At 46.0% G+C, this 24,867-nt stretch overlaps 1 protein-coding gene across 5 annotated transcripts in view; it reads right to left on the bottom strand.

The window, feature by feature from the left end:
* LOC107224472 (probable JmjC domain-containing histone demethylation protein 2C) overlaps positions 1-24,867 on the bottom strand; it is a 207,275-nt gene that overhangs the window by 127,216 nt on the left and 55,192 nt on the right. For all 5 annotated transcript variants that reach the window (XM_046743240.1, XM_046743241.1, XM_046743238.1 and 2 more), the window contains exons 4-7: positions 20,138-20,332; positions 18,285-18,369; positions 17,802-17,890; positions 5,287-5,392 (exon numbers count right to left, since the gene is read on the bottom strand). In XM_046743240.1, the coding sequence (XP_046599196.1) occupies positions 5,287-5,392; positions 17,802-17,890; positions 18,285-18,369; positions 20,138-20,332 (475 nt within the window). The remainder of the gene's footprint in view (positions 1-5,286; positions 5,393-17,801; positions 17,891-18,284; positions 18,370-20,137; positions 20,333-24,867) is intronic.

Below are 24,867 nucleotides of genomic sequence, written 5' to 3'. Positions count from 1 at the left end.
ATACGACGTTCCAGACGATGGTCCACGATTTTACGCCATCCGGCACGTTCACTTATCAGTTCGAACCAAGGAGTCACGCTGTGTCTCAAGGATCGTCCGAATGGTTATCTATCTCCCTTTTTTGAACATCCACACCCAGATATTGATACGCCAATAACTTTGCGCTGATGCGAAAAAAGATCCACCTTCTTTTACCATTGTGCTTCGTTATATCGAGATTGTATTTTATCGGAATGACCTGAGAGTGAAAGAGCCACGCTTCACAAAACAGCCCTCGTGCGAAAAGAGATCTTGAAGAAGGGATTTCCCATGTCAATTTTAGGTTAATTTATGAGTACCCATACAGACGTAAAGGTAACCGCGATTCCTCAAATATTATTAATCGAGGTATCAACGGTTTGAACGATCATTTTATAAGAGGTAGAAGATCTGTAAGAGACGGTACCGCTTTCAATTAAGCGGTTTAATCCGAGTCACGTGCCACCAAAGTTTCTGATTGTCCGCACAAAAAGGGCGTGAAAGAAAAGTTTAAATTAGACCGAGTTGCTCGTTTATCGGCACGCTCAAATTTACATTTATCAGCTCGGTCCTGGAGGAACTCGGAAAGCAGAATGTTGAAGGACTTGAAAAATGATGAAAATTTATTTAAACCTACGCCCACACCTCTCAAAATCCAGCAGACTGAAATTAACCAGCAAAATGGATGTGAGTAATTAACAGCGTTTAATCCAACAAGTTCATTCCGCCATTATACATGCTGAACGCCGAGAGTTGCCCTAGGTGAGCTACACCTTTGGCCGAATAGAGGAGGTACGGCTCTCGGCCGCCTCTGTATAACAGTGGGAAAGAAACATGGCTCAGTGGCGACTCATCGATGACCTTGCTACCCACAGACAAGTGTGATTTTTTTATCAATCGTTACTTTTCTTACGAGTTATTTAACGATTGAAAATAAGGTATTACGAGGTATTCAACGTCGAACATGAAAGCCTCGAGGCTAAATGGACTCGGTGACTGCCTCGAAGCGCTGGAGCAACGATTATCATTATCACGAGAACTTTGCGACCGCCAATCATCCTCGATTGTAACGAGCAAGACACACAAGGTACCGGAGACTGCGATAGGAAGCTTGCAGACTTTACCCACATCGTATCGATGGCGGCTATTTTGTCCGTAAGCACAAGATTCGATGAGGAGTTATAAGATTGTTGAGCGGCGGTGAGAATACGGTTGCGAAACTTGTGAGTAAATTTTCTCTACTCGAGGGTACCGAGCAGAGGCACATAACCTACACGGGCACTCAACGTTTACCGTTCGTTTGTACGAAACGAGGTAATAAATTCCGTGGGTGGTTCAGGTGTGCACAGGGTTCGCTTTAGTCTAGCTTGCCTGTTAGCTAGGAAACTTTGTGTCCGACGATCGTAACAGGCGATCGTAAAGTTTCGGATAAGCGCATGTTGCTCGTTACAATCGGTAGTTGGGTGTTCGGTTCAGCAGCATCGAAGCTAGGAGCCAGCAACTCCACTCTCCGTCCGTTGCACAGTCGACTACCGTATACGTGTGTATACAGCAGAGTCGTAATCGATTATCTAATCGAACCGTGCGTTCGTTCCGTTAATAATTTGCGACGGTCAGTTGCGTCGAGGGCATCTCGTGAGAGGTGGAGAAACTCGCGGAGGAAATTGCTAAGGTGGTAGGAGGACGTGCCGTTTGCTTGCTTGATCGGTGTACACAAGTACCTTCTCGCCGCATCGGTGAATGTTGAAATTGACTCTAGGATGCCCCGCGAATCCATTATCCAAACGTTACGTCTAGTCTCTCCGATCCCCCTCGCGACTTCCGTCAACAATCAAGAGGGCTCGATAACGCTCGACTAGTTTACGAAGGGCTCCTCTCGCCTTCCGTTCCGAAGTTAGTTCAGGACGATATTGGCCGATGGTCCGGGGGACGGTGGTCAACGAGAATAACCAATTAAACAACTTCGGGGAAAGCCTCCCCTGAGATCTCGACGTAAGGCAATGGCACACGTGGAGTGTTGCCCTTGCAATTAGATCCTTTCGGGCATTCGAGAGCTGCGAATACCCGTGTCGCGTCAAACGCAGTTCGCTGAGCGCGGCTGACAAGCCCATTTCAGAAGTTCGTATCGGAGTTTCCTCTCGGTTGCGCTAACGGCGGCGGGAAAAACAAAGGACCGCGAGAGAAGAGCGGTGATTAGAGCTCGATGATGACTTCCAGCCGGCTAATTCCCATCCGGATTATCTATCGAACTGCGAATTCTACTCGTTTCCAAAACTATTCCCAACAGTAACCGGAGATAAATGATATATATGTATATCTGTACGAGCGACGACTCCGAGGAAATTCTATACATTGACTGACTGAACCCTCCGGGGAATGTTCCCGTTTATCATTTTGCGATCCGTAAATTTGCACGAAGGTCTTTCTCCTTCCTCGAAATTCGATGTATACGCAGGCATGTCGCGTGTGAGGCGGATCATCAACTCGAGCATAAACCATCCACCTGGTCGCGGTATTCACGTCAAAAAATCTGTCGAGAAGGTGACGTTGATTTATTAACAAGAGGACGGGAGTAACTCCTGAGGCGATTTCTTTATCCCCGCGAAATAAAATTAAAGGGTGCGTTATATTTTCGCGTCGAGTACAAAGCTCTCCCTCCCACCCTTTCTCGATACTATATCTCGGTGCTTATACTTTCGCGCGCTTTGCAATCAGCCTATGGAGTTGGTAGCTTCGAGGAATCTTGAGATCGCGTGTCGTTTGAGTTTACCGGAAGCAGCCACACGGAAAGGCAAAGAGACTAAAAGTGCTCCGCGTCTTGAGCCGGATCCAACGCTGCGACGAGGTTAGTCGATATCCTAAGATTGGTAAATCAACTTGTGCACCTGTCTCCCGGTGTGCGTTAAAAGCTGGGTTTTTATACCATCAGCATCGCTTTGCTGCAGCTATTATGCAATCCAGAACTATGGCTACGGATGCTTTCGTGCGATGAAACGCAAACGATCAAGCAAGTGGGAAAGAGAATAACGTTTGGTCGTTGGACACGTTCGTTTCACTAGGCTAGAATAATATTCCCTTGGCTATAGGCGAGAGGGATCGATTTAACTCGTGTAAATACAGGATTTCTGGAAGTGGGTATGGTATGTATACACACATATACATCCCAGTTCACGAAATATCTAAGATATACACGACGATATGAACGCCAGAGAAGTAGAGCACTGGTGTTTGCTCTCAAGTCAAGGTGGTACAAAACTGTCGGCTTCGTCCGCCGAGTTATGGCTTTTCAAATATTTTCAAACCGAGTGGTTCTGAGATGAGAACAGAGCAAGTGTGACGTGACTGTACGATTAATATCGCAGATATCCCGAGTGGTTTTTAATGAACTCCCAGACGTCTCAAGCCTCGACCCTTGAGGTGTTTTTTTTTTTTACCTCAATTCCGCGATGCCTTGAAATAGATCGTCAGCGGCCATTTTTTGATTTCCAATAAAACAACCGGTCCGTAATAGCGGGGCATGGGACAATTTTTATCCGGAGAGAGCAGTGCAGTCACCTCGCCTCGCCGTTCCCGCTGTTCCTTCTATTTTCGCATTCACGCGATGTGTTTCAGGGTATTTTCAAGTCTTCGAGAATGTCGGTCGCTGCTGCATGTCCAAGACGACGAACGAAGGAATTATAGAGGGAGAGAAACGGAGGTGTGAAGATTAAGCGACTTTCACGGAGGACAAAGACTCGCTGTTTCCTTCCATTTTCCCTACTTTTTCTTCTATTTTCTTCTACCCAGCGGATCTTTCAACTGACTCAGCGTCGATCGCGTTCTTACACCTACACTTCCACACCTACACACCTACACAAACGTTGCTTAAGCCTTTTTCCAACATTTTTTTTCTTCACTCCACTTCCAGCGTTTTCCTCCCGTTTTCTTCTCCTTATTCTCCATTCATCTCTATCTCTTCTCTCCACGCTTCGCAGCCACTCCGGCGCCCCGATAACCGGCGATTTCACCCGGGTAGCTGAATCGCTGAGTTATACCGTGTCCTCCTCTTCACCCCCTGTATCCCCGCGGCTGTAACCCTCGATTCGTCGCTCGCAGGAAATTGTATGATTTCCTGGAAACACGCGAGCCTCGTAGCACAATTTTCGCCTTTAGAGTCCAACTTTTTTTCGATCAGAAATTACGCCTCCTTCCAACCTCGGATGCTGAAAGTATTAAGTGGCTGCAGAAAAGAAGGCGACACATTAATTTCCCTCCATTACCCCCCTTTCTCCGGAAGAAAACAATCCCTACCCCATTGCTGCACCACATTGACCCCGTCTTAACTTTGCACCTATGCTACGCGCGTGATACAAATAGGTACGGTAAAAGTGAAACGAAGGTTAATACACCGAGTCACAAACGAAAAACCATGATCGAGCAAGAGCAGAGAGTTATTATCTTTTGTTTCGCGAACCGGTTGGCGGTTCCTCGAATCGTTTGTTACCTCGGGTTCCTTAAGCGGCGACTCCTTTTGCTTTCTCTGGAGGACTTATTTCGCCGTCTTACTCTCGACGTGAGTATTTTTTTCTTTCTTTCAATTTTTTCGTCTTATTTCTCATTTTACACCACTTTACCCCGGGGCCCGAAGCCACAACGGCGCGCCGGTTCCGCTGCTTTCGTTCGGATAATTCCTTTTCGTTTGCTCCGGCGTTCGTCGTCGTTTTTCGGTCGTTCAATTCCACGCTGCTGGCCTGCTGCACCAATGTGAGCACACCGCAACCTCCTGAATGAATAACGTGTGTTACATATGCGATCGTGTATCTCGAACACGCGTAGACACGCAACGGAATGGACGCACGGTATAGGCACGAGGGGGAGAACCTAAATTAGGTGTCGTCCGGAATGACTTTAGCCTGGGTTCAAAAGAGGTATTAAAATTACGGCAATTGATCGCCGTCGTGCCGTTCGCGTTTCAACCGCGGCGCGCATACTGCAGAGGAAGGAGATCGTTTTGGCCTGATTCACGACTGAGCTGCGTATTGGAAATCTCTCCAATTCCCAATCTGTGATTACAGATGAAACCGCGCGATAAGACTTTACTCAAACTATAACGATCCATGGGTTTGTAAGACCGTTTTCAGCCCTCTCAGTTGCCTCGTACCGAACGAAATGCAGGCATGTAGGTAAAAGTTGTAGAGCTGCTTGCAGAACACATCGTCGAAACGACTTTACCAAGAAGTCCTTCGGAATCACGATGATGATATGACGTACACGTTTGGCGAAACTTACCTTTTTCGAGATGCTGTGGAATCGCAGGCGGGCTTTCCGACCCGGTTGGTGGTTGAAGGTGAGCAGTAGCACCTGGACGTCCCCGGGGTCTACGGCCAACTCGTGGCTAAAACACCCAAGAATAGATGGAATCGTTAGTCACGGGGTACAATGTCGTCGGCTGAAGGATTGCGAAAAGAGAACAAAAAAAAATAAATAAAAAATTGGAGTGATTGAAGTAAGTGGTCAGAGATTGAAACCTCGAAGCGTCCGTCTTTCGTGATTATTTAAGTGACGGAAGAAGCTTCCGACATCGTAGATACGACGACACGTGGTATACGAGGATTACCATGGGAACGGCGAGGTATAAATCTGCGTATCGATCGCTCCGATTGTCGGGGTTTTGCCCTGCTATTTATACATCCGGCTTTGAAACTCACGACCGGCGACCGGGAGTTGCAGGCTAAAGTGCGCTAGTTGCTCCCGCAACAGCCGGATGATGGTTTTGGTCGTTGGTTTTGGGTTGTGTTTTTGTCCCCGAGGTTTGAAAAGCTTCCAACGCAACGTGAACGGCCAGCGGTGAAAAAGGTGGAGAGAAGAAAGAATAGAAAACGAAGAAAAAAAAAAAAAAGACAATAAAAAAAAACACCGTACACGAGGATAAAAAAAGAGAACGGTGCACTGCGATGCAGGGGAGCAAGACTGGGCGACAAAAAGAAACGCTATTTCATCCAGCGTAGAGTGTACGATATACGGGAAGGCACTTTGAGAGAGCCTCCACGAGAGATATATGTACCTACATTTACTCCACTTCGTAACTTCTTCTTCTTCTTCTTCTTTTTCTTCTTCTTATTTTTTTCTTCTCTGTACGGAAATAATCGGTAGCTGATTCGCGAAGGCAACATCCACGTCTACTATACCGTACACGCTTCTCAAGTGATCCATATTTCCTCCTCCCTTTCACTTTCCTAGACCTCTTCACCAGCCCAATGCCTTGTCGTCGGTGATCGTAAGGCGGACAAACGAAGAAACGAAGAAACGAAGAAAAGAAGAAACCAACGAACGAACTAGTGGGTGAGTGCTTTGTTTTTTCGTTTCTTTTCAGACCCGGGGCATTTATTACCGTGGTTGATCGCGACCAGCGGCTATCGCGACCCCGTTCCAAGTTGTTCCTACAGGTTCCATTCCACCCCGGAGGTGGACGGCTAGACTCTGCAGAAGAACGGCGTCCGTTCACCGGTTCTTTCCCGCAAGTCCAAAGTTCCGAAGACCCGGTCGTTCCGCACGAAGGAAAATGGGGGGAAAGATGACCGGATCGTTCGGCCGTTAGCGGGCAATCATGGACCATGGAACGACAGATAGTTCACGTAGTGGGCAAAAAATTTTCATCCTGAATTACAAGAGTGAGATATCGCGAGTTGGGCCAACTGTTTTTGTCGCCGCAGTCCAAGTAGGCGCAGGAGACGTGACCCGTCGAAACATCGTTATGCCTCGGAATAAAAGTCAAAATGATTGATTATCAACGCGTCGTTCAACCTTCACGGTTTTCAAACCAGTAGAAACTGCGACAGCGTTGTTGTCTCGACTTCGGTATTTTGCCTTAGAGAATATTCAAGAGACTGCGAAAACGAGGAAGGGGAAGATTTATCTCTGATTCATCTCTGACTCGTCATCCCCCTGGCGACGTGGATGACAAATTGTTCACGGTAGTGTTCGGGGTGAACTCAGAAATGGCACGCAGGGTCGCGTCGAAGCGAAACTTTTCATCGGAATATCGTGAAATCACCTTCCCGTACCTAATAAATTATATATATATATAATACGTAGGTATACGATATAAATATATGCGGACGTTTCACTCGTAATGCGATTCAAGTATGCGCATAGATAGCGCCGGGGTCGGAGAATCGATAATCGGTCGGACGTGACGGTGAGAATATGCAACGTGGTTTCGGGCTGCTGCTGCTGCTGCTGCAGGGTTTTAGGAGAACGCCTGAAGGGAGCGAAACGAGTCAAGATAAAGGAGATTAATGGATATTAACAAATTACGAAGGAGAGACAGGAATTTCAAATCCGCCCGCCAAGCAGGTCTGTAATTCGTGACTGGTATATTTTCGGAGGATATTTTTTCCCCTCCTCTCTACGTTGAACGCTGATAAATGAATTCTGATACGAAACAGTATCGCCGCCTATCTGTATCAACGGATTATCAGGAATTTTCTGAAACCCACCAACGTCATGGTTTGGTTTCCGAGACGAGAACGATTTCAAATACGTCAAGTATAACACTCGCGCGAAGTGGTTAAAATTTTTGCAACTGTCAGAGTCACCTACCTACACAACAATCGCAAAGCTCACCTAGGTCTTTCATGCCCCAATGAATATATTCATAGAATGTAGATTGACGGGTACATGTGAACTTACGTAAGCAAGTGTATAAGATGATAGGTACCGTGTTATAAGTTACGTCCATAAACATGCATGCATGAATGTATGCGTGTAAGTACGTACGTACGTACATGTATACCAAGGTGAGAAACGGCTCGGATTCTATAATAAAATATGCATTGATGCCAGCAGCGGAATAGGTACCTACTCTCTATACCCGAGAGGACTGAAGAGACACACGACAGCTGCTGCCGCTGTCGTCATTGGCGAGATATACCCGGCATGGGCCGACACGACGATTCCAACACCGCTGGCTGGCTGCTACGCGGCGATTATACACGACGAAATAACACGGAGGAGCCGGAGGTTAGCAGCTCGTTGACATTATGCGGGCTTCGATCCCATTATGCGGAGAAGGACCGGGAGATACGATGCAAATGTCAGAGGGACGAGGATGACCGGCGTGCGATCAATTTCCATATCTGTCATTCGGACGATATATTTATATGCGTACACGCACACGTGTATATACATGTATCACTGATATCAGGGTACCCTGCCGTGCACGTGAGTGAGGCAAGAGTGCGGTTGCTAATTCTCGCACGTGATTGTTATAGATTGTATTATAATCTGCATCGATGTGCCGGGACGGTAATTTGAATCGCGCGATACGATGAAGACTTCGCGCTGATTGTCAGCACGAAAATACAATATACTCGCTTGAATTACGGGTAATTTGATCATCATCATCATCATCATCATCATCATCATCATCGTCGTCGTCGTTATACGGAGATCACCGAGAATACACCCAACTCGTGTCACGCTGTGTGACAGTTGTGATAAGGATGATTATAGCCAAATTAGAGAAGAGGGCTATATACGTATACATGTATGAAGTAGGTCACGCGAAAAGTGTTTGCGACGATAAATCAAGGAGCGGAGAAATAAAATTCCTCTCGTACTTATTGCGAGATTTTCGTCAATATTACGTTTCTCTTCCTTCGTTGCCTACACCTTTATCTATTATTATTACCAGCGCGGCGAGGAGAATCGTGTTCGCCTGATTTGCATGCTAACGAGCAGTTTCTCAGTTGATCGTTCGTATATTTCTACCAGAGAGGGATAAAATAAGTACTCGCTGACTTAATTTCGCATGGAACGGTTTTACCGTATATCTGATAATCCTCTTTCTCATTCGCTGAGCAGCGGCGAAGAAAAAAAGCTGAGGGAAAAGAGAACAAGATAAAAAAAAAAGAAGATAAAAAAAAAATCAACAATTCGCGAGGGATTTTATCTTGACGCGCAGATCTTGATGCATGGCAGAGATTTCGTTCAAGGCCACTGAGTTTCGCATATCCCGGTGTATTTCGTTTCCTCTTTATTTCCAGTTCACCCACCACTTCGCAATTTAATCTGTGAATAACATTTAACAAGTCCTACTACAAATACTCAATTGCTGATCATAGCCGTGTGCAGATTAAGTTAAACGCCCCTTCTTCTATTCTACGCAAATAAGAAAATCAAAGAGAGTCTTCAACGATCTTGAAATCGCAGACGGATAGACAATCGTACGACAAATATTTTCCCTGTCGTATCTTTCCAGACGTTAAGAGCCGGTATGCCGCTGCAGATTCGAACGCGTGAAGCTCGTCCGTTCCAAACTGCTGTCGGAAATGAAACCTGACCGAAACTAGTTATACCGGTACGTTGTGCATACCTACCCGACAGACACCGCAATTCCCATTGGCGTAGCTGTTTAAGTAGCACGACCAATGCTCGCTGACCGAGTAGCGACGATCCCCTGATTTTGCAATTTGGATGAACGTAAATTTAGTTCGGTGAAATTTGAGAAGAAATTAATTATCGTATGTATTTTCTTGACTTACAGCTGCGTGCGATTGGATGAAATCTGAACTGAGAGTCGAACAGAGAGAGAGAGAGAGCACGCAGCGATTTCCAGTAGATAAAGAGCTGTTTGCAGAGGAAACACCGAAGCGGGTAATTTGTGCGTATATTTAAAAATACCGGGATGTTAATGTGGCGGAAGTGGGTATTCCATTTATTTATAGAATGCGTAATAGCGACGGCGGAAATTCGTCCGGATAAGTGGTTAATTAATAGTCAAGCCCCGAAAGTATAACCGTCGCGTATAACGTAATATGCCTATATGCCGCCTTGTTTAACACAGCGGTCACGGTCGTTCAATGACGCACTTGTCCTCGACATTTTTCGTTCCTTTTTTTTTTTTAAGTCGGCAAAAAACGAAGGCCGACTCTTTGTTCGCCTGAACGAGATTAAAAGAACAATGAAAATTCTCACCGATAACGCGAATATCGCGTCTAGACTCGCGTAAATAGGGAGACCCACGTACCCGATACAGAAGTGAGGTAAATGAAGGAAACGAAAAAGAAAAAATGTTATAATAATAATAATAATAATAAAAGCTGCGCTTTTTATCTTTAGACAGGTGAGATTTACAGGCCTACGATTACACTGCGCAAATTATACACCTCGTACAAACTTATCAAGCGCACACTATACATATAAACTCTCTGCGGCTCGACTACCTTCTGTTGATGATAACGAGAACTTTGCATGGAAATCGATCGGTGCAGAGAAACACGTTGCTATTTTACCAAGGCGAGGAATAAAAAATTATACATGCGGCATCAATTTGATGTTGCGACAATACATGTAGTGCCTACTATAATAACAATAATTAAGTGCGAGTATAAAACGTCACTTGATGTCGTTGCCGTTGATCACCCGCTACAGATGCCAAGGTGATGATTATACGCTTCGGATCTTATCTAAAACGATGAACCGTTTGCCCGCTTCTTTCATTCATAATTCCACATAAAGAGGAACTCCGCTATATTATACGTATATAATGTATGTGATACCGGTACGGAGCGTTATCGCTTCGGCAGCGGCCTGCTTTTCAACGAGCCTTTGAGGAAGTTATCACGATCTTATCTCTAACGACGTTCTAGTTTCGCTTTGAAGCGAAATCGCTGTAGAAATTATAAAAGTAGAAAGGAGGAAAGAGAAGGAAGGAAAAGAAAAAGAAACGAAAGCAAAACCTGGAACGAATTCTGCAGATTTCTGACCACTTTCAGACCGCACGCCCTTCCAGTTCGGTTCAGTTCATCAGACGAAGAGTGAATAAATTTATGAAGTGACACACTCACGCGGTGAGTTACCGATGTCGACGTTGGTAGTAGAAAAGCAGCTGTGCTGTCCTCAAACCAATGCCGATGATGCACGCACAGCTTTGAAGAACTTCACAACTCTCCGGGTATTATCCATAGCGATGATCGTCAGTCACTAAACCGTATGCACACTTATCGATGTGACGCGTCGTCGGCATCGTTTTGCTACACGATCGTTCGTTTCATCATACTTCTCACTCCTAATGAAACTGTACTGTCTTAAAAACATGCCTGAAGAAAGCTGCTCGCTTACGACGATGCTGTACGTATAAGAAGACAGGAAAATCGACGAATACCGAATGGAAAAGTTTCAAAGGTGTTTGTTGCGTGCGTGTGTGGATACGCGAATCACCTGAGTACCGGGTGAAAGTGAAACGAGTATTCGAAAATTGTTATAATTACATCGCGTTAATTGAGCCGCTGTGTCCGCTTGGCGAAACGTCGTTGTTCCATCATCGGTGCCAATTAGTACGATGATAAAAGAAAAATAAATATACTCGGTTTAATTGTCGTTGCGCAACGCGTCAACAATGCTTTCATCGAGTCGGCGCAAATCGAGTTGCTGCAGTTTAACAGGCTTCGATATCCTCCACCACCTCCGACACTCGAACAACACAGCGCATCACCAAGATTCCCGGTATCTCTTTCTCTCTTTCTCTCTTTCTCTCCCTCCCTCCCTCCCTCCCTCTCCGAATCTTAGCTTTCGTTCGACGGTGCTGTAAAATCAACGCGAATTACCGACAAAAACCGACGCGGCTAACGTTTGCGCCAATGATCGATCGATCGATCAGCCGCGATCGGAGGAAAACTCCCGTCGAGAATGTCGCAAACACCGGCTGCGAAATTCCGCACGGTCGGCGAACCAACGTTGGCTGGCTGGCGGACTCTGGGAGGCTAAGAGCGCGATATGCTCCGGACGCAGTGCTGCCGCCTACTGGAACCTCGCCGGGATCGTGGACCCCCTGCACCCCCGGGACCCGGGCGTCCGCCCCCGCCCCCGAACGGCGGGCTGCCGGATGCCCGGAAAGACAGAAAAGACGCTTTCCATTCTACGACAATATTTCCGGTCGGCGTGCGAGGAGCTCGCCTTTTTACTTTTTTTTTTTTTCAATGCCGTTCCAGTTTCCCCGTCTCGTCTCTCGACTACTCGGCCCGTTATTTCCCTCGCCTGTAATTTCATCCAACGGGACCGTGGGGGTAAAAATTCCACTTTGCGCACCGTTCACGGTGGAGCGCGAGAAGAGAAACGTCGCGTCAACCTTGCGAAGGACGAAAGGAAGGAGGGAGGAATCGATTCCCGTAATAGAGATGAATGGTGATCGAGTCTCTGCAACGCCGTTCCTCTTCCGGAAGTCAAACGTTACCCGTAGGGGCATCAGACTTGTTTAGAGGTGGTGCGGGTGTCTTTGTTCATTCGATGCCAAGATTTATCACGACGTGATAAACGGTTGGTACAGGGTAACGAAGCCGTTATACGAAAACCGTTAAGAGTGATGCGATGATAATAGCCGAGTAGGAATCAAGAGTTGAAAATTCCTGTACGCCTAAAATGAGATTGAAAAAGTTATATCGAAAATAGACACACATAATATGTACGTGTATATTTGTATGTTTGTAAATAAAGAATTCACGGCGTTGATAGGAAGTTGAGTCGGTGCATCGGGTTTATTTATAATAGATCCTGGGTGTTGCATAAATCGGAAAGAGAGTTGAACGATTTACGGTAATTCTCGACACAAGGGTAGCGCGTCGACTGGAACAACTTTGTCGTGAACTAAAACTTCGGGAAGAACTCTCTGCCAAACAGGTGGAAGGAGGCCGGGTCGGTATTCGTGGGGGATGGGAAGGGATGAGAAGCCGAGTTGAGAACAGCGGCTGCGGCCGCCCCTGACCGCCCCCGCAAAAGGGGATTCTCTATACGTATGTAGGTTCGGTAAAGCGGCGCCGGCGCGTCGATTCCAACCACGCGCCGACGATGTCACAGGGTCACGACCCCGGCGAACAATCGAACAAAACCCCGCGCGGCACGGCCTTCGTATAACTCAAGCTCGTGCCGATTGGTATTGAAAAGATTTGCTTGGGATGAATGGAAAACACAAGGCCGTCAAGGGTGCGCGAGATTCTGTTTTTATACTTGCTTGCCAATTGAGAAAAGGAAAGGGAATCCTTAGTTGGATCGTCTATCGGTATACCTACAATTTATAGTTTCCCGAACAGCGATGATACCAACGACGCTTCGACTCGAGTGGAGGATACGAATGGTTCTTAGATCCTGAAACCGTTATCCAGCAGTGCCTCAAAGTGAGATGAAACGACTTTAAGGTTGGCGTTATGATCGTGACTTACTGATTAGTTTGTCGTATCGTCTTTCTCACAATTTTCGACCAACTTAGTGCCGCTTGAAAACGGGCGAATAATTTTGGCCACATTGGCTTCCAATGCAACTAACCTCAAAGATATAATTTTTTCCATCCGCCATACGCGTACAAGACTTACCGGAAGATAAATCGACTCGAATGATCTCAAGTAACAGGTATGGTAGACGCCTTGAAAATGTTTTCAGCATATCGAATCCGCGCTTACGGAGAGCAATTACGCCGTTACCTCGAAGTCGTAGTCGAACACAAGAACAACAACAACAATACACGGTCGTCGATGTATGTGCATAGAAATTATCAGATGCGGTATATCGTCTACGAGACGACGTCGCGTCGTGTCGTGTCGTGTCGTCGAGTGGCGGGGATGAGAGGCTATTAACCGTCGCGGACGTAAACACGGGATTCGGTAAGGGAAGTGAAGGAAAGGAAAGGGAAGGGATGAATTGGCAAGCGGTTTATATACCGCACGCGCACACGAAGAGCAGCCCCGTCGGCGACGCCGACGCCCCCGACGCCCTCGACGCCGTCTCACTCGGCCCGAATCAATACAGCTCCCGTCGACCACCGGCACCGAGAGGTAAAGCCCTCCGCCGATTGGACGAGGGGACTGTTTATCACGGGTGTCGGTGGGTTCGGGCCGGTGCTCCCGGACGACGCCTGCCCGCCTCTTCGCCGTCGGCCGGCTCCGGGGCCTTTGAACTTGAAACGACCTGCCGAGCTTTCCATTATATGTATAAACGCGGGGAATTATTAACCCTCCTCCGCCACCCCCCCACCTCTGTCAGTCCTCATCCTCATCCCCATCCTCATTCTCATCCTCATTCTCGTTCACCGTCCCCTTCCCGCCCCTGACGAACAAATATAACTGTGTACGCCTAGGGGAGATTAGGGTGCCTCGGAACGTTGGGTAAATTGGACTACCTTGAAAAGTTCACGCTCGATCCGTTCTTCTCTTTTCCAGCCCCCGCCCCGGTTCTGTGCCTCGGATTCCTGTCTGCACAATGTTGTAAACCGAGGCTTAATACGTCTGGCAAATATTACAGAACGTTAAAATTAAAAGGATAATTACGGCCTTGGAGATTTCCCAGGTATGGGTACCCTGATAAATGTGCGAGAAATTTTTTATCTTCTTGAGAGATGAGAAGACGTAAGGCAAACGTTACAACGTGGGGAAAAATTCAGTGTCGAACCCACCCCGGTTGTGGTTATACGATACGGGAAATTGGACCGTTGCTGGTTTTGGAGTCTCGCAGCAATTCGGTGTATAGTTTCTCCTGTAGTTTTGACTAGCGAAAACGCACAAGAGGCGTTTTGTCGAGAATCTCGAGGGATGAATTTGCAAAGCACTGAACAGCGGTAGGAAGTCGTAAGCCGAATCACGATGGCGATGGCGAATTTTCATAAGTGATTAAACGAGATCCGGCACGCTTAAGGGAGAAAATTCAAGAAATGAACGACGTTTGCGTGTTTATACACGCCGGGTATTTATCCTGCGGGGTGATAGGCATGCTGAAACTGGTGCGGTGTTGTTTGTTCGTGGGATGTAATTCGGCATGAAGACGCTTTGATGTATTTACGACGTGTTTCGGAGCGAGTCAAACAAACAACGGAGTCAAGAACATACTTTGATCCACCCTCCCTCTCTCTCTCTCTCTCTCTCTACGACACCGAGCCGATACGATACTTACGCTCTGACATCACCCGAAACAAGGGTGAGCGATTCGGGTGCCGCGAGGCGGTAACAAGGCGAAGATAATTGTTCGATGTCAAGTTGTCATCCGGTAAATGGGATCGAAAGAACCGGGGATATGAGGTGGCGAGGAGAAAGTATGAACGTAAGAACCAAGGTGCGCGAAATAAAAAAAACGGTATCCCACCTCGACTGGACCGATAATCCCGCCCCAATGAAACCCAATGGACTGGCTGACTCACCCTCGAAGAACGGCGGGATCGACTTCGTTTTTTCGCAAATCAGGCCACCCACTGTTCGCAGTATTCCCTTTCAGGTAATCCGAGGAATAGGAGCTAAACGGAAGCGAATCAGGAATTCGAGTTCGTGCGATAATGCGATCGAGGCTTGAGCGCGAGGGATGGTCTCGTGACTTTTGCAAATAAAGCAAGTTACGCGGAGCTCGAAGCTTGCACACATCTCCCTCGACGATCTTGGTTTCGACTTCGGTTCCGATACCGAACACGCGATGCCGACGGATCGGGCAGCATTCAGAGATTGCGGCCAGTGGGAAACGAGCCGGGGTTTCTCCTCGTCGTTCCTCGTCTCGACACCGAGAAAGCGCGAATACTGGATCTCGCTAAGAGAGGTAGAGAGGGTTGCAACGAAGGGTGGCTGGCGGAGTCAGAGGTAAGTTTGAGGTTCCATGTCGAGAGACTGGCGTTCGAGAAAAGCACCTCTCGCCCAGGTTCGCGACGTCGGGAAACTTCGCCGGCCAATTACAGTCGGCTCGACTGTCGGACACTTGACACGCCGACTCGGTGTATAAACGCATGCACGATATTTCGGTGCGGCGTATACAGCTGTATTCAAAGGCACTCGACCCTGCTCGAATTTCGTCGCATTGGCGTCGCTCTCAAATTCCGTGAATGGAATCCGACGACGAGGCGGAGGGAAGGATCACTTTTGACCCTAGGGATATTTGCGTGGACTCGAGACGACGTCGCACCGAGACTGCAGGGATTTAATTGACTCAATCGAAGAGTCACCCTCCTCCGCTCGAGGCGGATAGCGAAAGCGATACGTTAAGAGTGACGTTGCTTGTGCAAACACCGAAGCTACCAACCAGTCTTCAAAGAATGCAAAAAATGCTAAGAGAATTTTATTATACCTACAGTTTTTCTGTAGTCGGCGGAGAATTTTTATACATATGTTTGTGAAGGGACGTGTATTGAGAAAGGTATTTTTCGCGCTGCTGGTGTTGAAAATTTTTATTTCAACAGAAACGACTTCTAAATTCATCTTCATAGTGTTCGGAATGGATTTCTGGGAGGAGTCGGACTTTGTATCAAGACAAGACAATTCTACTCTGGGTAACACTCTTCGTATTTCAGCAGTATAAATATACAATACGCAGTAAATTTCGAAACACACCCCTTGGTGAATAGTTGCAGTAGAGCGTGGATATGTTGCCGGTATATTTCGCATTACAAAGATACCATCTTCATTCCTTCTCGTTTCAAAGCGACGAATTCATCTTCCTTTCTCTCTTTTCGCTTCTTCGCTTTTATTTCGCTTTATCCCGCCCAACGGTTTTTTTTTCATTCTTCCTTTTATTCGGGGACGCGATATAATTTATCAAAGAGGCGTCTCCTTGTAGCAGCATCACGAATAGTGGCAGACATATTGCCAAGACGAGAGGAATCTGACAATGAAATTGCAATCTAGAATTCTAATCGGCCAATTCAACTGTCGCGCGTCAACTTAGAAAGGTGTATCAGTGAATTATCGGTAGACCCGAATAAAGGAAAAAAATATTTTTGCCATGAATCTCGATCTCGGAACAATAAACCTACCCTCTTTTCCGTCAATTTTAATATAGTCTACGAAAGTTATCCGCATACCACGATAAGTCGATTCGAGTGTTTGAAAACTAAGGAATGTTCAACGGGAGAAACATCATCGCGATGGTGAAACATTTGCAAAACGGTATTACACATAAAACAATTTTCATATCAAATCGTAACCGCAGCTTGCCTCATTCTCGCGTTAAAATCCCCCTCCTCGTTACACAAACGAGTATAAAAATAAAGAAAAGAACGCGCGAGATCGAGCGATTCTTAAGTCGGAAGATTTAAGTCAAAGCAACTGGCAAAATTAACAACCATGTAGGTATACGTATATCTATACATACGTATATCAAAGATGCAGAGAATAAGGTATAAAGCTCTCTCTGAAATATGCAAATGCGTGTAATAATATAAGTTATCGGTACACGGTTGACCTCTTTAAATATTAATATACACTGGCTGGGGGAAAATGAGCGTCGCGTTATTATTTCCGGAGAGGGGATATAAAGCGGGGTCGGGTAAAGTGGAGCGAGAGGAGAGGGAGGAAAGGAGCTTGGTCCTAAAGAGGACGAGGACGAGGACGGAAGTGGAAGTCGGCGAACTGGCATCGCGAATCTCTTCAACGTAGCAACAGACGCTATTCGTGGTCTGATCCCCGCCCCCACCCCAAAAAGTTGAGAGACGCCCGACCCTCGGCGAGCCTCGGCAGCCCCTCGGAAAATCGAGCTAAACCCTCTCGAAGTTCGCTCCCCGCTTTTCTCCCCCACAGGCGCCGGCTCCACCTCCACCTCCACCTCCACCTCCGCCGCTTCCACTTCCACTTCCACTTCGACCCCCGGGAGCCGACCTACTCTATTGATTACCCCGTTTAAAGGGAAACGTTCCCTACGCGCGGATGTCGATAGTCGTGAAAATCCGACCCTCGATCCAAGGGGTGTGTTCGATTGATAGTCGCGTTACGCACGAGTTGTTTAAAATCTTTGCATTTTATTCAATGGCGGAGAAAGATTTTGAGGATCGCGTTGTCTCTACTCACCATTGCAAGAGCGTGCGTCAGAGCCGTCGACGATCTTGATCTCCGTGGCGTCATACCGACGACTTCGCCTCTCATGATGCTTTCAACGACTGGAATGAGAAATTTTTGTTTTTCTATTAAAGTAGAGGAAGAACGCGAGAAAACGATAAGAAAAAACAGAAAATAGAAAAACAAACAAGCACGGGAAAAATTCGTGTGGAACGTTGACGACCGAAACTTTTCGACTAAATAATAACGGCTATCGTCCAATCCTGCGACGACGTATGATTCTTTTTCAAGTTATTTGTTTTTTGTCCTTAGACGAAGAGTTTCACGTCCTTGCGTGGAACAAACAACAACAGATCGATAAAACTCGTCTACCAAGAGTTAACAACTTCGTTGAGGGAGGGAAAGAAGTCTCCTCACTGAGAAGAATAAAGACTACTTTCTCTTTTGTTTTTGTCCCTTAGCAAAATACATAATAAACAGTAAGGATCAACTCACCTCCGTCACCGATCAAACGCATCTGCACCAGACTTGGATCCTCGTTGTGATCTTCGAGGACGGTATCGTCCGTGACTGTGAGATCCTGAAATAAATTTAAGAATATATATATATATATATATATATATATATATATATACACACACACACGCATATATATGTCACCGATTAAATGAAATGAATTATCAGTTTTGGGTGTTTCGCCGTTGTAACATTTGTTTCGAGATCAATTGGCGCTGTGGACATTATACGTATACCGATTCTCGTGAGCGGTGTTCATAGTTTCAGACACGAAGAGACGCCCGAGCAAATGTTGGGAGCATTAATTAGTAACACGCAAGCCCAAATAAAGCCGTGCCAACTGTAAACGCACATTGTGTGTACGATCGCAATTGAGGCTCTATACAAAGTCAACTGAATGTTTGTTCGGTCAATTGAGTGATCGGTAAAGTGGATAGAGCGTAAAAGTATGATGCACTATATGCATACAGTGTATATAGACGTAATACATCCGACAATAACTTTCACCGCAGTTTCATGCGGGCCGTTAATAATTAGTTCATTACCGTTGCGTGAACGTGTCGTTCGCAGAGTTTGAATTACGAAGCTGTCGCTCCATTCGTCAATGGAAATGGAATAGAACAGAAATGGAAGTAAAACGTAGATATATATATATGTATGTATATCTACGATGCTAGTTTTTCGAAACGTCCATGGGTTAATAACAATGGTTATATGCAGGGTATATAATACGATATTAGTGGGTGGATAGGAAATTTTTACGCTGTTATTATCGGCACTAATGATTATATACATATATATATACATGTATGTATTATACAGGTCCGCGAAGAATTATCCAGCGGGCGCAAATTTACTGTAACGCTGACGATTTGTCACGAGCAGGATGCAATTATTTTATGCTTAGAGGTGATTTGCTTTATTTTCAATCTTGTAATGATTCTTCAACTATTACCTATTACACCTACTTCTTATTCTCTCAGACTTCCGTGTAACAGGCTGAACGCTGCTGGTATATAAATTTCACGCGTATCGCGTAACTGTATAAGTGACTAATGAACGAGTAAGGAAAAAATATAAAATAAAGGTCTGACAAGATACGGAGAGTGAAGAACAGCGGAAAGGAGGCGCGGAAAATTACGACCTCAAGAGATTCAGGGCGAGGGGAAGAAAAAGCGTTCCCGCAAAGGTTTGCACCCTGACTGGTATTATATAGGATCAAGACGAGCGTCGATGAATCACCCATCCTCGTAGCGGCGGTGAGGGAAGAAGAAACTCGGTTGAGCGGCGGGTAGAGAGAGAGAACTTTGGAGGTGGCCAGGCGGCGGCATGAAAACTGGAACCGGGGGTGGAAAAGGAAAAAGAAGAGAAACTGCGCAACTTTGAAAGAAACTTGGTGTATAACGATGAAAGAAGTGGGCTAAGAAGCGTGGGAGAAGAAAGACCGGAAGAAAGAAGAAGAAGAAGAAGAAGAAAAAGAAGGGAAAAAGAGTTCGCAGCCTTGGCCAAATAAATCCAAAGTTTAAAATAACCGAGTTGGGTGTTGGCAGGCAATCCCCCGCAAGTTTTGGAGTTGTTGCGCGATATCTGGCCTCCTCATCCCCTCGATCCCGGTCTGGCCCGGGTCATCCTGCGGGACCTTGTACATACATACATATATATATACATATATATACAAGATATATATATATACACGCCCACAAGGAACAAAAAGGGGCAGAGCAGCCAAGGGCATGAGGAGATTTCTCGGGGTTGAAGTATCGGCGAACTTTCCACCCCTGTCACGAGTTTGATTATTTTCCTTTCTCCTAATTCGATGATATTATACGCACCTTGGTGGCCTCGTTGTAGCCGACGATGACAGCTGTGTACCACTGCGTCGTACCCTCGGCCCGGTAAACCTCGACCCGGAATCCAACCAGGACGCTCGGTGTCGTCAGGAGGATTCTCTGCCCGTCCTGCATCTCTGCCCATCTTCTCACCGCGCTGGCCCAAGGTGGTGAACTTTTGCCGAGTTCCCAGTCGGGCTGTGAATTGGTGAAAAGGAAAAAATGCAATCGTTAAATCATCGGACAGCACTGTGTGACCCTGTTTTTTCTTGTCGCGATGTCTAAAGGCAGTGAAACCGAACTTTCCAGTCGACATCGACGACAACTCTCTAAGGGGTTCTTAAAATCATAAATTTCCAGATTTTATCTATTTTCGTATAATTATATGTCACTCTAATGCAGGATTTTTATTTATTTCAAACGAGTTCTGGAGTTATAGGCATCTTTGATTTGGCAAGCGGTAAGCTGGTCGCAACGTTGGAAAAAAAAAAATACCTATATAAATCGCGTTGAGTTTGAATTGCTCCTAATTAATTACCGTGGTTTATGGAATTTTTAAAGGTTACAGCAAACGTCGAAAATCGTAATCGATCATTACTCGGTGAGTCCATAGAGAACGACGTGCAAAAATCGAATCCGCTGTTGAAAGATGACGGAGAAGGTAACTGGGTTAAAATTTGCATTGCAAAGCTTTTTCCCACGCGAAATTATCCAGTCTTACGGGTTATAAATTTTTCTTCAATAATGCTCGTGCACCATCGTATTCTTTTTCACCTCATTGAAGAATGCTTGAAACACGTTTTCCGTTTCTATGAGATGGCGTTTCGTGGATACATAAGATGGATAAGGATATTTCATAACAAAGCGTCATCGTCGAGAGATTTCTAATTCCCCAGCGCAGCTCAGCGCAGCGTAACGTGCTGATCGCGGTTTTTACCTCCATGGCATGAAAATTATCATCACCAGACCATGCGGCGGGGGTCTGCATCGTCGGAGTATACAATCGCCGAGGCACGCAGAAAGGCGGACGTTTTAGGCGAGCGGTAGTAAAATTCTTGGCCGCAAGCCCACCTGACCGAGTAATTAACGTATATCCAACCATAGGTGACCAGCTCGCGTGTGTGGGTACGACGTTTAACGGAACACCCACCGATAACCAGAGTCGAACCATAGACCATGACACTGCTGATTCATTAATATATCCCAGGAAGGCGAGGAGCTGGACGCGTAACACGCAACGTGTGTGTTGCCACACGTGAATAACTACGATTTATGTATATATGTATACATCCCGGTGAATGTAGAAATTGATTAAGGCTTCGTCTCGAGGCGTATTGCAGCGAGATAAGAGGTGCGGGTAAAGATCGACGGACGTGTTTTTTATCCGTCAGGAATCCGCCTGGCAAAAGCTCGTGATTGCGGTTAAAAAGGGAACCGCAGCAAGAACCATGAGAAAGAGAAAGTAATTGGGATAATATCGTTAATCGTGGCTGCAGCGTGCCAGAGCAGTGCGGGACGAAACGACGGCGTTGATTGTTACCTATTACCGACAGTTGTTGTTACCAGGCTATTGCCACGGTACGCAAATTCAAACTGTTCGAATAAAGTAAGTAACACGCGTAGTAGCCGCTTCGGAAGTACCTGGTTGAAAAATGTATATTCGCGTACTTATCGACCGTTAGCTGAACACAAATTATGCTTATGCGTAAGGAAAATGTAATTCGTCGCAAGTGTTCCTTGGCCTGTGAATGACTTTGAAAAGAATAACCAACGGCGAATAACGAGGGTCTATAATAATAACTGAACGCTTGGGGTAGGTTGAGACAGGCGCTAACGAAGGAGAACTTATTCCCGTCTGGTACCAACTCCGATCCCCCGTTGGTAGAAGGAAATTTCGTAAATCCCGTATTACCGGAGTTTCAAAGTTTTCCAGAGTTTGACGCTAACTAGTTTTCGCGGTTTACGACAAACCGCGCGGCGACGCTACGACGAGTAGTAACTCGGTGATTCGGTAGTTTTTAATCCGCAGCGAGTCGGACAACCGGAGATAATTGGAATTGAATATTCTTGTGCAATTAAAAGTTGATACCACTCGAGAATTATAAAATAGAAGAAGAAACTATGTTCAGCTCCATTTCCGACAGAAAAATCGATACCCATAAATATCGGGCGAAGATTAAAATACGACTGTACGTAGCGAAATAACCTGTTTTGCAATTATTTTTGTTTTCTTCTTATTACTTTCAACGCTTCAGACTGTTTATACCTCATGTATGTATATTTTACTTTATTAATATTGGGCCATAGGTAATTACTGTTGCCTTCCCCGGGTTCGGTAGTTAGGTATTTTGTTCTTAAATGAATAAATAAATAAATAAATAACCGGTTTTTCATCTATGCCTAAACACCTACCGAACACGAAAGCAAAACTATATGCTTTATTTCACCGATGGAAGTGGCAGCAGCTATTTCGTGAAGCATTCGATGCAGAGTGATAAAATTGTCACCGCGTTTATATTCCGGTTGATCTGATCGGTCGGTCAGCCTTTTTATTTCCACCCATCGGCATACGCATTTGCTGACTCTACACTGCAGAATCAATCGAACGATTTTCAGCTGTGCTGCGGTTGCTGGCGTATATTTGTATGTGAAAAAGCGCAGTAGATTTTACCACCAGATTTTTCATATTTCACTTTTACGATCAGGTTATCGGTAAATGTCACGAATGGTCTAGATTCTAGAAAGTCAAACTCAGCCGTCGTGCGAAGGATCTATTGAAACGTTGCGCAGCCATCGCTGAGGCGGTTTGTATAACCCGTTTCTCGCTTTAAAGCGTGTATAATAATTCTAAACAGCTGACGAGAAAACTTCGAAAAATGTCTTATTCCGCCGAATTTCGCGTTTCCTCTCACCCTGTTTCATCCCCGCTACCACCATCATCACCATCATCATCATCATCATCATCTTCGTCTTCGCCTAATTCTTTTTTCTCTGCTGCTCTTATTCACGTTACGAAACGCTCGAACAATCTGTTCCAATCAGAGACCGTCGTCGTCGTCGTCGTGTTCGTATTGCTCGTAGGCGTCTCGAACGTCGAAGAATAGTTCAGAAGGTTAATTGAGGCATTGTGAGAGCTCACCACGTGCCTCTCTCCCTCTCGATAGAGATTGTCATGGAAAATGTCTACCGTATGAGAGGGACGAAAATAGCAGAGCCGAATCGCGGTCAACCCATGAAAGCCAGCCTTAGGGAGCCACGTGGATTACGTGGGAGGAAAAACTACCTCACATAATTACATGGGGTTATTTTTCCGGTAAATTGCTCTATCCGCTCGGAGGTTACGATGATTGACCTGCCTGATGCTTGAACAGTACCGGGGGTAAAAAAGGAACTGCAAAAAACCTGCGACAAGTATAATCACGAGAATATTCTGTAAGTCTCGAGCAAGTTTAAAGTCTGCCTTTAGAGAATCACCAGATGTGGCATAAATACAGGATGGAAATTAAAGTTTCAAAGAGATTCCTCTGTCGTATCTTCAACTTCCCTTTCCGCTTCGTTCAATTCTTGTATATATCCACTCTCGTTTACACTTTTCCTCTCTCCACTCAACCTGCCGTCTTTCACGATTCGATTTCCTTCCTCATGAAAGGTACGAAGGTTCTTGCACACCTACAGAGCGATATAAACAAATCCAGCACCAAGTGAGACACATTCGAGTAGCCTAAAGTACTTGATAATTCAATCGCGTTCTAACGTGAACGAAAAAAGATCTCAAGAAGAAAATTTGTACGAAAAATTCCTCGGGTCCTTTAAGGCATTATTTATTCATCGCCACCTCGAAATACGCGATGAGAGATCCTCCGAGGCGTCGTAAAGAAAATTGAATTTCCTGCGGAGCGGTACGATCTAGCGGAAGTCGACAAGAAAAACGTATTGCGAACCCGGCGAAAGAAGAACCGTGCAATTGTACCACGAGGTCAAACTCGCCGACCCTGAACTCGGTTTTTTCCTTTCAACCCCGCATCGGGGGAGCCCGACGGCCGTTGATAGTTTCGTTCTTGTTTCATTGGCAAGAATTCCCCTGGGTTAAAAATTATTTGGCACGGTTCCTGCGGAGCGACGCCGAGCAAGAGTAGGAAATAGAATCTGTAAAGCGCGAACCGTCGGTGGTCGATCGTGAAATCCGAAGACCGCGGTCCTTAAAGGTGACGAAGAGACGAAGAAGATGCAACGACCGATTCGGAGGCTGCCGAGGGGAACGATTCGAGCTACGGCGGTACCTCGTGGAGTAGAAAGTGCACGTCGAGCCAATTGAGGATACGAGCTGCCGCGTCATTTCCGCAATTAAATTCAATGAAATTATTCAGCTCTCGTACACCAACCGCGGCCTATTCACAGTCACAAGCCGATTATTGCTGCACCTCGAATTACAAATCACAGGGCAGTGGGTAATTGTTTTAATGACACCGTAACCGTGACGCGACGACGATCGGACTCACGATCGGTATTAAGCAGGAGGCACTGCTCGATGTATAAACTCCGTTTGGCGATATTTCTTCTCCAAACCAAATACCAAACGTTGCCGTAACACCGCAACGGTGTAGTCATTTTTTCGCGATACGACGTCTTCGATTCGTTCCAAATAAAACTTCTCGACACCCTTTGCACACAGCGTAGAAACGTTCAGCCTTTCCAAGGTTGAAAGAAGTCTTCCTATTGAACGGGTTGTTTCC

The sequence above is a fragment of the Neodiprion lecontei genome, chromosome 6 (assembly GCF_021901455.1).
Source record: "Neodiprion lecontei isolate iyNeoLeco1 chromosome 6, iyNeoLeco1.1, whole genome shotgun sequence".
Lineage (NCBI taxonomy): Eukaryota > Metazoa > Arthropoda > Insecta > Hymenoptera > Diprionidae > Neodiprion > Neodiprion lecontei.
Note: the sequence above shows the minus strand (reverse complement) of the source record. Positions and strands in the feature narration are given on the sequence as shown.